This window comes from Nycticebus coucang, chromosome 17 (assembly GCF_027406575.1).
Source record: "Nycticebus coucang isolate mNycCou1 chromosome 17, mNycCou1.pri, whole genome shotgun sequence".
Lineage (NCBI taxonomy): Eukaryota > Metazoa > Chordata > Mammalia > Primates > Lorisidae > Nycticebus > Nycticebus coucang.
The window spans coordinates 72,377,212-72,391,543 of record NC_069796.1 but is presented as its reverse complement, the minus strand read 5'-3'; the positions used below and the strand labels follow the sequence as shown (position 1 = coordinate 72,391,543).

The 14,332-nt window shown below is 43.2% G+C and overlaps 1 protein-coding gene across 2 annotated transcripts in view; it reads left to right on the top strand.

Moving 5' to 3' along the window:
* SLIT3 (slit guidance ligand 3) overlaps nt 1–14,332 on the top strand; it is a 677,992-nt gene that overhangs the window by 644,637 nt on the left and 19,023 nt on the right. For both annotated transcript variants that reach the window (XM_053566757.1, XM_053566758.1), the window contains 2 exons: nt 732–825; nt 13,423–13,560. In XM_053566757.1, the coding sequence (XP_053422732.1) occupies nt 732–825; nt 13,423–13,560 (232 nt within the window). The remainder of the gene's footprint in view (nt 1–731; nt 826–13,422; nt 13,561–14,332) is intronic.

Here is a 14,332-nt window from a genome sequence, read left to right as displayed (position 1 = left end):
CCCACATTCCTGAAGCACATTTTCAGGTGGTGTGAGCGTTTTGGGCTTATCTGCAAGGGCCATCCATGGGTATTTATGACCCATTAGGCATTTTGTAGCACTTCAGAGGCAGAGTATCCAGAGACTAACCCTTAAATTCCTTTCATATTTCCTTCCCTGAAAAATCCAAAGGGCCTACTTATCTATAGCAGGTGAACTCTGCAGCTAAGCCATGTCTGGAAGTCTCCCCTAACCTCCTGAGGGAGTGACCTGTGTCTGCACTTGCAACTCTGTGTTGCATTGACTGCTCCCTTGTAGGTCTCCTGACTCGGCTGTGGGGGAGGGCAGGTCTCAGTCACTACTGTGTCCCCAGCACCTGACACCATGCCTGTTACTTTGAAGGTACTCAGTAATTAGGTGTAGAATGAAAAATCAAATTAATAAGCTTAGCCCAAAGTCAGGGTCTGGCGTCCTGTGCTTTCAGCTACAGGTGCCCCTGAAAGATCAAGTGAAACCAGCCAAATGAAGGTGCTGTGGCAATGCCCAAGACAAATGCTGCCAGCTCCCCACTGTCAGTGCTGAGGGCAGCAGGCAGAGGCACAAGAGAAAGCCTCCACAGAGAGAAAGGCCATGCCCCTGACATCCATGACCTCCTGACCGCCTGACTCAGGCTAGATGAGTCTGATCTCCTGGCCAGTGTGTCCCATCAGGACCCTCTCTGAGGCCTGACACCTCTACCCCATCCCTACCAGGTGAGCTATGCGATGAAGTGATTGACCACTGTGTGCCTGAGATGAACCTCTGTCAGCATGAGGCCAAGTGCATCCCCCTGGACAAAGGATTCAGGTAAGACTTGGCTTCATGCCTCCCGCACAGAGTCCCTGAGAAGTCTGCCTGCAGTGGTCTGGGTTGGAGGTAGAGGCTCTGGAGTGTGTCTGACTATCTTTCTCTACCATGTGCTTTTCTGTATTGCTGAATCTGGTCTATGTCTGCCTGTTTCTCTGTGTGCTTTTGTTTCTTTGCGGTGTCTCTCTGGTCTCTCTACATAGATAGGTAGAGATCTACACATACAAATATACATATATATCCCCTCTTTCTCCTCCCTCCCCCCTTCCTTATACCCCAGCATCTCTCTCCTTTCCAGAGCTAGAAAAGTAGAGCAATCCCACCAAGGAAGCAGAGCCCAAGGGTATTCAGTCACCTTCCCCATATGCAGCCTTCACAGTCCTCTCCCCATGCCCCATGGGTACAGCAAGTTTGCCAGCTGCCATACACCTGTAGGGGGTGGGGGGTAGGAGCATTGGTCCAGCAGCCATGGCCATTGGTGGAGCTGTCTTCATGGTGAGCAGTGGAGCCAGTAGGAGCCAGGGAAGTACATGAGCACTTCCTAGAGTGGATGGAGAAGGCCATCTAGTTCTTGAGGCTGAGAACCAAAGGCACTCCTAGGAAATCCCTCCTGGGCCCTGTCCCTGCCTCTTCCCTTCACCCTCCTTCATGAAAACTTGTGCCATTGCCTCTTTTGGATATCTGGAGGCCTGCAATCTTCTGACATCGAGATGAAGATCCCAGAACTCTATGGCCAAGAACACCCCCCATCTCTAGTGCCACTTCTATACATGGCTGCCTCCCTCTCCTCCTCAGCCGGGTCTGTCCACATCCAGAGGGAAGCTTCTAGAACCAAGAAGTCAGAGTTTGGGAGAACATGCAGAGACCAGAGCAGCTGAGGGGCCCAAGATGGGCCCTCCGACACCTGAAACCACCCTGCAGAGCCTCCCCCAGGGGTGAGGGTCTTGGTTCTCAGCCTCAACACCTGTGCTGACAAGTCTGTGAAGAGAGTGCTGACCAGCCTATGGAGGGTAGAAGCTCTAGGTCTAGATGGGTTCAGAAGCTGTCATCACCCTGAGTCTGCCCTGTTCTCAATCATAGGGCAGAGAGTTCTCACATCCTGAGGTGTTTGAGACTGTAAGTCTGTACAAAGCACAGGACTTCATTGAAACCCAGGATCTTTGAAAGCTCAAAGCTGATGACATAAAATCACAGAATCTTAGGAATTTAGAATTGTGGACTATTAGAGTTGTAAGATCTCTGAAACTTAGACTTCTAAGAAGTCTAGAACCTAAGAAGCATGGGTTCTAACGGTTGCTCCACAGTGCTATGAGATCATCAGATGCTTTTGATCCCTCCCCTTAAGGCCCTTGCCACAGAGCTAGGGAGGAATGTGAGACACAGAGTGAACATTTATAAAAGAAGGAATTTGGTGGCCCTATGATTCTGGCTCTGAGTGTTGCTGGAGTTCTAAAGAAGGAATAAGCTTCTGGAGCAGAGAAAGAAGCTTCCCTCCCCTTTTAGAGGTGGCCCTTGAAGGGGGCTGGGATTTAGATGGGCTGAGAGAAGGAAGGAGAGCCCACAGATGGGAGAAGAGTCCAGAGTAAATAAAGGTGACGGGGGGACATGAGCATGTCCTTTCTTATGTTTTCCGTTTTTATTTTGACATCCCAAGCCAAGAGCTCATCATCAGGGACAACAAAAGATGCATATTAGGGCCTCTAGTTTTGCTGAGACCGAAGGAAGCCGCATGTACCCACCTCATTCCAATGCACCTTATCTGCCCCCATCCTCCTCTGAGATGTGCCAGGTGGGCTCTCTGGTTACCTGAGGGTGCAGCATGCCTCCCAGGACCACCTCCCCGGCTAGGATTTGATTTCAGGTTAAGGCTGCTCTTTACCAAGTACTGGGTATTGTGAGGGAGCAGGGTGGAGGGAAGTGACATGCAAACTTGAAGCCAAAGCAGAGCAGACTCAACTGGCAAGCAAAGTGCTTGTGTTATACCCAGCAAAAGGCAGTCAGTGTGACCGGGGAACGGGAGCTATGAAGAATGGGGAGAATGACCAGATGAAGAGGAGGTAGATGGCCTCTGTGCTGAGTGGACAGCAAGTCCAGAGGATGCTGGCTTTAAATAGCTCTGGTCAGAGGTGATCTAGGGTTCAAGTTCATGATTAGAAGTACAAGAGTTAAGGAAGCCAGGTTATCATGATCCTCTGGCTCTTGTTCCTAGAAACCACACTCTCTATTTTAACTAAGTCCCCTTGTATTCTAAGCCAATATAGGAAAGAAAGATACCAGTCTAGCTTTGTAATTTTGAGATAATTTTATTTATATATAATGTCACCAGGAAACATTACCTTGGAGAGGGCTACAGGCCAGCTCAGTAGTATTAGTTTTTTGGGGGTTGTTGTTGTTGTTAAAATGCACTTAAATCAAAAATTCCTTCTTCGATGCAACATTTTGTCACATTATCCCCCTTGTCTCCCATCACCAAACAACTCTCATATCCCATGGAAGCCTATAGCAAGAGATTTTCAGTCAGGGCAAAGTTTGCCCAAGCTGGAAGTGTTTCTCCTGGGAGATCTTGTATGCTCTTCCAAGCAGATCTCAGTAATATGGGCAAATAGTGCCTGCCTATAAACACCAAAAATAATAACAAAAATAAAGATCACGATGATTAGCATGTACTAAGAACTGATTCTGTGTTGGGCGTGGTCCATTATTCATAACAACTAATGATCTTAAGAAGTAGAAAATGTTGTGCACATTCTCCGAGCCTCAGTGAGGTGAAGTAAGCCACCTACATGTGCACATAGAGAGAGGTGGGTTGCAAATCAGTCTGGGCCTGATTTCTTAGCTAAATCCTGAGATGCCAGATGTCCTGGAACCAAGGATACCACTTGGTTACTCCCCCTCAAGCAGAATCAATAATCTCAACACATTAAAATGCATAAACCTTACACTTTAGCTAGAAGAAAGATAAAGGCAAACATTTGAGAGCAATAGGGGATGTAGGTGGTATCACCAGCTGCTTGTCTTTAGTTGATGAAGAAATGTTGTATAGATCTTTGGATCTATAGCTATTGGTTGTGATGTCCATCTGGATCACCTGAGAGCTTGTTAGCAGTACTCATTCCTAGACACCCAACCCATACTCCTTGAATCAGAAGTTGCATTTTAACAAAATCCCTGGGTGTTCCATGTGAACATTAAAGTTTGAGACCTCACTGGTGTGGAGAGGGCTATGGCATTAAAAAGAAGAAGAATGTAAACACATTTGCCTCTAGACTTATACTTAAGCTGTAAGTAAGGATATCTTCCCTTTCCTAATTCCCAATAAAAACCTCATCCATAGCCTTGAGGTCTTAACTAGCTTAAAATGTTAGAAATTATTCCGTGACTACTGAGCAGCTATGATTGCCCTGGAGAAAGTCAAATAGCTTCGGTTGCTCTGCAGGTACTTTTTGGAATTTGGGAGGCGCAAGCACAAATGCCCACTGGGGCCAGGTTAACGCAGCAGCAGAGGTAGGGCTGTGGCATGTGGGTCACATGTCCCACTAGGGCAATCCCAATGTATTTTTTTAAAAGACTCTGTCTGGACTGCTACTGCTTCACTGTGGAAGGTATAGGCGTCTCTACTGCAGCCTCTGTCACCTTGTGACCTACAGGTATAGAAATATCTGTAAGGAGGATGCAGGGTCATCACAGAAGCCATAAAATGAATTACTAGCCTTCTGACAGTAAAGTTCTGTGAACCTAATCCCCATCTCTGCATACTGACTGCACAGTGACAGGTGGCCAGCCAGTAATATCAAGAATTCTCATTCATTAGTGATTAGCTGTACGTTGTTGAACTATAAGGTATAAGTTATGGTATCCAGGATGTAGCATTGTTAATTCATAGCGGTGTTAATTCATTGTTAATTCATTGTGGTGTTTACATATTAAGCAGCTTCAAGAAAATATTAACACAGCTCCTTGCCAGCTACTCGTGGTGAGACAGGGGAGCTAGAGCTCCAGCCATCTCTGCCTAGGGAAACTTACACAGGGACATCACTCTGAGAGAACAGTGAAGCAGTGGTTGACTCCAGGAGTCAGTAAGGAGGTCTGGAGCTGAGGAGAGCTGACAAAGAAAGTAAGTGCTTGCCTACAAGCAGGGGCTAGCCAACCAGCCCTCATACAGTCTGAGGACAGGAAAGGCCTGTCCTCTAACTTATTGATTTTGGACTAAATAGCTCCAGTGAACAGTTTAAACTGCTTAAACGTCTTAGGAGATTGAATACCAGGCAGGGTGGATCTCCCATCAGTTTGGCTGCTAACTGGCCACTGCCATTGTGGGAATGTCGCACTGGAGGAACAGTTCGCGAGGTTCTGGTGCAGGGCCGGCTCTGGCGCATTTGTTGAGCTCGGGCAACGATCTTTGGGGTGAGCTGAGTAGACCCTGCACCCCCAGGAAGGCCCCGTTGTTGTCAGGGGCATTGTTTGATGTGCTTCCTAAGGAAGTAAGCAAGAGCTTTAGGACCCAATCACACTGGAACTAAATGCAGATGGAGCAAACAGGCCCTTATAGAGGCCAAAAAAGGCAGGAAGAAAAGACCCAATCTCCTTTGCAGCTAGAAAGTGGTTTCCGGCTTCCATTTCATGTGTGTTCTCTGACACCTAACACTACAGTGCCACCTGGTGTCCAGGCAATATTTTGCAGTATATATGTATTTTTACACTTAAGTATATTCTATTTTTTTACTACTTTTCACAATTTTCTTCTTAGTTTTATCTTTTTTATTATTGTGGTTGTTGGTGTTTGGGGCTTTGTTTTTTCTGTCTGGTTATATTTTTATTTTTTCATTTTTACTTTCTTCAATAGTAAGGGCTCGTCCATTTTTGTTTCAGTTTTTCAGCCCCTTTTATTCTTTCCTCTTTTTTTACTTCACTACTTCTTTCTCTCCTTTGGTAGAGATTTTTATACTTTTCTCATCTTTCCCATGTAAATTTCTCATATAACAACTAAGATATCCCCTTTTTTTCCTTTATTTTACAATCAAAATTTGTATTTTTAATTTTCTTTATCTATTTTTATTTTTATTTTCTATTATTTTTATTCCTTTCCTCTGAGTTCTGCAGGGTCATGAATCGCTCTGGCTAGGGAGTCACAGCATCAGTCTGGTTCAAGGAAGTCACGAGCTCATGGTCTAGGGTGTCCTTCTAGCTTTGCCCTATGGAAAGACAGTATTAGTAGGTCCCCACTGTGATACACTGCCAAGTATTTTTTCTTTTTCTTCTATATTTGGCAGAGGTTGGGTCTTGCTTTTGCCCAGACTAGTAAAGAGCTCCTGACTTCAAGGGACCCACCCAACCAGGCCCCCTAATGGCCTTGATTTGCAGGTGTGGTCATAGCACCCTGCCTATCACCACACTTTCTCCTGTCACTCCCTTTCTCTCCTCCTGTCCCTCTTCTCTCCTTCAATTCTTTTCTTTCACCCCACCTATATCTTTTCTCTCTTTATCTCTTTTTTTCTCCCTTCTCACCATTGCCCTTCTCTTCCTTTTGGCCTTATTCCAAAGGCCACTTCAATACCTAAGCTCTGAGATGAGATAATTTAAAGCAGTGGTTCTCAACCTGTGGATCATGACCCCTTTGTAACAATGAAAATACATCCTGCACATCAGATATTTACATTATGATTCATAACAGTAGCAAAATTACAGTTATGAAGTAGCAATGAAAATAATTTTATGGTTGGGGGTCACCACAACATGAGGAACTGTATTAAAGGATCATGGCATTAGGAGGCATTAGGAAGGTTGAGAACCACTGATTTAAAGCAAAGAGGTAGTGAGAAGGAAAAAGTAGGGGAAAGAAGTGGACAAGAAGAAAACACACATGAGGAGGAACCAACAAAAAAATTCTGGCAATATGAAAAACCAAAACAGAGCAAACTCCCCACACACACAAGGGACCATGAGGCAGCTACTGCAGAGGGCTCCACCTATAAAGAATTAATGGAAATGACAGAAAGGGAATTTAAAATATGGATGGTAAGGCCAATAAAGGGAATTGAGAAAGTAGAGAAACAGAACCAAAAATGGATGAAAGATTTGAAGAGTATAGAAAGGATATGGCAAAGCTTAAGAAATTAAAGAAGCCAATCAAAGAACTTAAAGATGCGGTAGAAAGTGTCAATAACAGATTAGACCATGGAGAAGAAAATAACACAGAGTTAGAAGATAAAGTTCGTGAGCTAACTCAGGTAGTGAAAGAGGCAGAAAAGAAGAGAGAGAAAGTAGAACATTTGCTCAGAGAATTATGGGATTTCACAAAGTGTTCGAACATACAAATTATAGGTATCCCTGAAGAGAAAGAAGAACATTCCAAAGGAATGGAAACCCTACTGGAGGATATCATAAATGAAAATTTCCCAAGTATCACCAAAGATTCTGACACACTCTTTTAAAACAGATATCGGACACTGGGTCATCTCAGCACAAACAAAGCATTTCCATGACACATTGTAATTAACCTGTCCAAAGTCAAGAGGAAAGAAAAAATTCTGCAAGCAGCCAGAAGTAAGCGCCAGTTGACCTATAGGGGCAGATCCATCAGTGTGACAACAGACATTTCAGCTGAAACTTTCCAAGGCAGAAGCGAATGGTCATCTACCTTTAACCTCCTTAAATAAGACAATTTTTAGCTCATAATTCTGTATCCTCCTAAACTTAGCTTCAAAATCAATGGAGAAATCAAATCCTTTATTGATATGCAAACATTGAGGAAATTTGCCACAACAAGGCCAGCTAAGGAAATACTTAGACCTATTCTCCATACTGACCATCAAAATGGAACACTAATAAAGCAAACACCCAGAAACTAAAGGACAAAGCCCAGCTTCTACAGTGGCACAAAGGATAAAACTAAGCAATGGTCTTTCACAAAATAAAATTAATAGAACTCAACCACACTTAGCAGTTCTCTCAATAAATGTTAAAGGCTTGAATTCTCCACTGAAGAGGCACAGGCTGGCTGATTGGACAAAAAAGCACAAGCCATTCATATGTTGTCTCCAAGAAACACACCTAGCTTGAAGGATAAAACAAGACTCAGGGTAAAGGGTTGGAAAACAATATTTCAGGCAAATGGAAATCAGAAGGAGGGAGGGGTTGCAATCCTATTTTCAGATCCAAGTGGATTTAAAGCAACTAAAGTTAAGAAAGCCAAAAATGGTCATTTCATCCTGGTTGAGGGAACAACACAACAAGAGTACATTTCAATTCTAAATATTTATGCCCCCACCTGAATGCTCCCAGATTTATGAAACAGAACTTGATTGGTCTGAGCAATATGATATCCCATAAAACCATAATAGCTGGGGACATTAACACTCTGGCAGAACTGGAGAGATCCTTTAAACAGAAACTAAACAAAGATACAAGGGACTTAAATGTGCCCCTAGAACAAATAGGCTTAACAAACATATACAGAACACACCATCTCAAAGCTAAGGAATATACATTCTTCTCATCAGCCAAAACATACTTCAAAATAGATCATATCCTAGGATACAAATAAAACCTCAATGAAATTAAAATAATTGAAATTATACTTTGTATCTTCTCAGACCAAAAGACAATTAAGGTGGAACTCAACTCCAACAAAAACTGTCATCCCCACACAAAGGCATGGAAATTAACCTTATGCTGAATTACAGTTGATTCAAGGATGGGATAAAGGAGAAAATGTTTCAAACATTACCACAATGAAGCTACAAGTTACTAAAACTTGTGGATACTGCAAAAGGAGTCCTCAGAGGGAACTTTATCACATTAGATGCCTACATATGAAAAACAGAAATAGAGCACATCAACAACCTAATGAATCATCTGAAGGAAATGGAAAAGGAAGAGAAATCTAATCCCAAATCTAAAAGAAGAAAAGAAATAACCAAAATTAAATCAGAAATAAATGAAATTGAAAACAAAAGAATCATTCAGAAAATTAATGGGGAAAAAGTTGGTTCATTGAAAAGATAAACAAAATTGATAAACCTTTGGCCAGATTAACTAGAAGCAGGAAAGTAAAATCTCTAATAACCTCAATCAGAAACAATAAAAGGGAAATAACAGATATCACAGAGATACAAGAGATTATCTCTGACTACTACAAGATACTCTACGCCTAGAAATTTGACAATGTGGAAGAGATGGACCAATACCTGGAATCACATCCTCTCCCTAGACTTAACCAAGAAGAAATAAATCTCTTGAACAGACCAATATCAAGCACTGAGATCAAAGAAACAATAAAAAAATCTTCCAACAAATAAAGCCCTGGAGCAGATGGCTTCACACCAGAATTCTATCAAATCTTCTAAGAAAAGCTGGTACCTCTACTGCAGAACCTATTCCAAAACATTGAGAAGGAAGGAACCTTACCCAACACATTCTGTGAAGCAAACATCACCAAAACCAGAAAAGGACCCAACTAAAAAGGAGAAGTACAAACCAATTTCACTGATAAATATAGATGTAAGAATACTCAATAAAATCTTAGCCAATAAACTACAGCTACACATTAAAAAAATTGTACATCACAATCAAGTAGGCTTTATCCCAGGTGTGCAAGGGTGGTTAACATACATAAATCTACAAATGTAATTCACCATATCAATAGAAGCAAAAACAGAGACCATATGATCCTCTCAATAGATGCAGAAAAAGCACTTGATAAAATTCAGCATCCTTTCCTAACAAGAACATTTAAGAATATAGGCATAGGTGACACTTTTCTAAGTCTGACTAAAGCCAACTCTGACAAACCCACAGCTAATATCATACAGAATGGAGTAAAACTGAAAGCTTTTCTACTTAGAACCAGAACAAGAGAAGGATCTCCTCTACTATTCAACTTAGTGCTGGAAGTTCTAGCCAATGCAATCAGGCAAGAGAAGGATATAAAGGGCATCTAATCGGGGGCAGAGGAGGTCAACTCTTGCTCTTTGCTGATGATATGATCCTATACTTAGAGAACCCCAGAGACTCAACCACAAGACTCCTGGAAGTGTTAAGAAATACAGTAATGTCTCAGGCTATAAAATCAGTGTCCACAAATCAGTTGCCTTTGTATATACCAATAATAGCCAAGTAGAGAAACTAATCAGAGACACAGTTACCTTCACAGTAGCATCAAAGAAAAGGAAATACCTAGGAATATACCTAACAAAAGAGGTGAAGGACCTCTACAAAGAGAATTATGAAACTCTTAAGAAAAGAAACAGCAAAAGACATTAACAAATGGAAGAATATACCATGCTCTTGGCTGGGAAGAATCAACATTGGTAAAATATCTATACTATCTAAAGCAATCTACAGATTTAATGTAATCCCCTTTAAAATGCCAACATCGTACTTTGAAGAACTGGAAAAATAGTCCTTTGTTTCATATGGAACCAGAAAAAATTCTGTATAGCCAAGGCAATTTTCCGTAATTAAAACAAATCCAGAGGCATCACTCTACCAGACTTTAGGCTATATTACAAGTCCCTACCAAGCAAAACAGCATGGTGTTGGCACAAAAATAGAGACATAGACATATGGAACCAAATAGATAACCAAGAGACAAAACCATTCTCTTATAGCCATGTGATGTGATCTTTGATAAACCAAACAAAAGCATAAACTGGGAAAAAGATTCCCTATTCCATAAATGGTTCTAGGAGAACTGGATAACCACATGCAAGACTGAAACAGGACCTGCACCTTTCACCACTTATAAAAATTGACTAAAGATGGGTAAAAGACTTCAATCTAAAACATGAAATGATAACAGTCCTAAAGAAAATGTGGGAAAAGGGCGGCGCCTGTGGCTCAACGGGTAGGGCGCCGGTCCCATATGCCGGAGGTGGCGGGTTCAAGCCCAGCCCTGGCCAAAAATAAAAAAATTAAAAAAAAAAAAAAAAAAGAAAATGTGGGAAAAACTCTTGAGGACGTTAGCCTGGGGAAAGATTTTATGAATCTTCAGCAGCATTGCAACAACAAAAAATAAAATAAAATAATGGAATCTAATTAAACTGTAAGCTTCTACATAACTAAGAACACAAGAATTGAAGCAAATAGACAATCTTCAGAATGGGAAAAAATACCTGCATGTTGCTAATCTGAAAGGCTTGATAACTAGGATCTACAGAGGACTCAAATCAATTAACAAAAAAAGACCAAACAATTCCATCAATCACTGGTCAAGAGACATGAACAGAACCTTCTCTGAGGAAGACAGATAAATGGCTAACAAACATGAAAAAATGCTCATCATTCCTAGTCATCAGAGAAATGCAAATCAAAACCACCCTGAGATATCACCTAACTCCAATAAGATTACCCCACATCACAAAGTCCCAAAGTTGCAGATGCTGGCGTGGATGTGGAAAGTGGATCACTTTACACTGTAAACTCAAACAGCCTCTTTAGAAAGAAGTATGGAGAATCCTTAAAGAACTCAAATTAGACTTCCCATTTGACCCCACAGTCCCACTACTAGGCATCTACCCAGAAGAAAAACAAATCATTTTGTCATAAAGACATTTGCACTAGATTATTTATTACAGTTCAATTTACAATCACCAACATGTTGAAACAACCTAAATGCCCATCAACTCAGGAGTGGATTAACAAGCTATTGTATATGTATAGCATGGAATACTATTCAACCATAAAAAAGATGGAGACTTTATAAGTTTACACACATTGTTCGTAGTAAAGTATGACAAGAATGGAAAAGCAAATATCCAACATATTCAATGCTAATATGAAGCCAGTAGATAATCTAATACACACCCACATAGGATTAAAATTCATTTCAAGTTGGGAGGAGAGAGAGTGGGTGAAGGGTGGGGGGGAATTGGTGTGCTCCCACTTAATGGGCACATTTGGGGTGCAGGACACAACTACAAGATGGACTCTACCTACCAAATTTAAATATTGTGACCTAGTTGTTTATACCTTCACATTAACCTAAAATTAAAAAAAATTTTAAAAAAGTCTGTGGCCGAATGTGGGATGTGATGTTTTAGTTTGCAAATTCTGGCACAATGGTGGGTTACATGTTGCCAGTCAAATAGGTAAAGATAAATTGGTCAGATCTTACTAGATTACATAGTTTTGAGCACAGGCCCAGTAAATACTCAGATTCTGCCACTTGCCCCATTCAGGGGCCCCCTAGCCTCTCAGTGTCTCCCCTAGCCATAAATCTATAGCCTGCACCATGCTGTGCCAACCCCTGTGATGCTAGGATTTGCTTGTAGATTTCACCCACTTCTATCTACTCCGAAAGTAGAGGAGAGAGGACCATCCCTTTGCTTGGATTCCTCCCCAGTCAGGTTCCTTCTGAGACAACCTAAGCATTCAGAGCTCTGGCTCCCTGTTCCACCCACACCCCACCTGTGCCACCTCCTCCTGCCTGTGCCACCTGCTCCTCTCACTTGGACAGGTTGTGGCCATTATTTTTACTCTCCCCAGTCGAATTCAGCTGGTGGGCTCAGAGAGGCACACAGGGTTGTCTGGAGGCAGAAGAACCAGTAAGCATATGATTCAGCCCCTTGCCACCCTCAGGTCTGTTTCTATCCTGGTATTTTGGTTTAGTGTCACCCCAGACAGAGGAACTCAGAGATGCATGTTTCCAGCCCACATACTCAGGGAGGCCAGGTTTCAGCCAGAGCAGCTTTCTCTGGCCAGATTTCAAGCCTGGGCCAGCAGGGATAGGTATGGAGCTGCTGACACATTGCTCTTCAGGGAAGGGCTGGATCAGCGGGCAGGGCCTGGGCTGGGACAGCAGCTCCCAACCTCCTGCCTGCGGAATACGAGCCATTTATTAAGGCATAAGAACTGTGCCCTTCTTATCCCAGTCCAAATCTCTGGGGGAAATGAATAGGCAATAAAACAAAATCAAGGGGAGTGCAAACAGCATCATTTTCCTCTTCATCATCATTACCATCTTCTACATATCATATTGACTGTTTACTCAATGTTTATCCAGTGCACTCTACAGAGCATATCATTTCATGTTTAAAGCAACCATATGGGGCAGACTTATTTATCATTAATAGCATTTCAAGATGCAACTGAAACACTCTCCAGGTAATGAGTGACTGATCCACTTAGAATAGTAACCAAGACAGTAAGCAGAAACTAAATATTATCACTCAGTGGGGGCCTGAGCGGTGCCTTGCAGAGCTCTCTCTGCTCCCTTTCCTTGTGTGAAGAAGACGACCCTCCCTTCCTGGGTGGATTCCCTCAACGAAAGCTGCTTGGCACAGTGGCTGGCACAAAGGAAGCACCAAACATTAGTGCCATGTAGGAAGTGGTAGATCCAGCCTGAAAACAGGACTGCCCCGCACAACCCGCAGACACACACTTACACACACACATGCAGTAGACAAGCACTGACTTCAGGGATCATCTGTGGGCTGCCAGGGGAACGTGACATGCAGCCAGGCTTTGCAGCGCCTTAAGGAATTTAGATAGAAGAGAGAGGGAGATGCCACCTGCTGGGGGTGGGGCGTGGGGGCATGAGCGTGGCCACCTGGAGGCAGGCCCAGCCTGAGGAACAGCCTTTTTCTGCCTGTGTTCTAGGTGTGAATGTGTCCCTGGCTACAGCGGGAAGCTCTGTGAGATAGACAATGATGACTGTGTGGCCCACAAGTGCCGCCACGGGGCCCAGTGCGCAGACGCGGTCAATGGCTACAGGTGCATCTGCCCCCAGGGCTTCAGGTACGGCCGAGGGCACCTCAGGAGGAAGACAGCCTGGGCCAGGGGACAGGATAGGCACACAGGCCCAGGCAGCCCCAGCCCTGATGTAGGTTAGCGACTTCATTCCTCCCGATCTTTTTCAGCCCTTACAGTGCAGAGCGGGTGTTGTTAGTCCCATTTTGAGATGCGGAGAAGAGCTACCCAGGGCAACTCCATATGGAAGTTGGGCTCAGGTCCCAGCTCATGTGATGTCAAGCCTGGGTGTGATTCCTTCTAATGGAAGATGCCACCGTTTGGAAGCCCAGCTTGTAGGACAGGGGCAGCCGTGTGACTCTGTTGGCCAGAATCTCCTTTCTAGTTTAGAGAACATTACATTGCCCCAGTGGCAGAAAGATGGGGGTCACTGGGAGAATCTGGGTCAGCCTCTGGAGTCAGTGAAGCCAGAAGGGAGCATGGCCAGGAGTTAGGACATGTCTGTGGGGTTTGTGGGAGAGGGGCAGTTGGAGGGAGGTAAGGATCTCCTCATGGAGAGTTAGACTGGTGACAGTCCTGCGTACCCCAGTACTCATTGGATGGTATAAATTCAAGATGTACCTGGAAGGAACCTCTGAATTTTCAAGGCTGGTGTTTTTCAAAGCCTGATTTAAACTCTCTGCATCAGATGGTTATGGAAACCTAAATTCCTGATCCCCACCCCAGAGATAACTGAATTAAAATTGAGGGTTGGGTAACAGGGGCTGGGAGTTCGCCCTTTTATAAAAATTGTGATAAAATATACACAACATAAGATTTA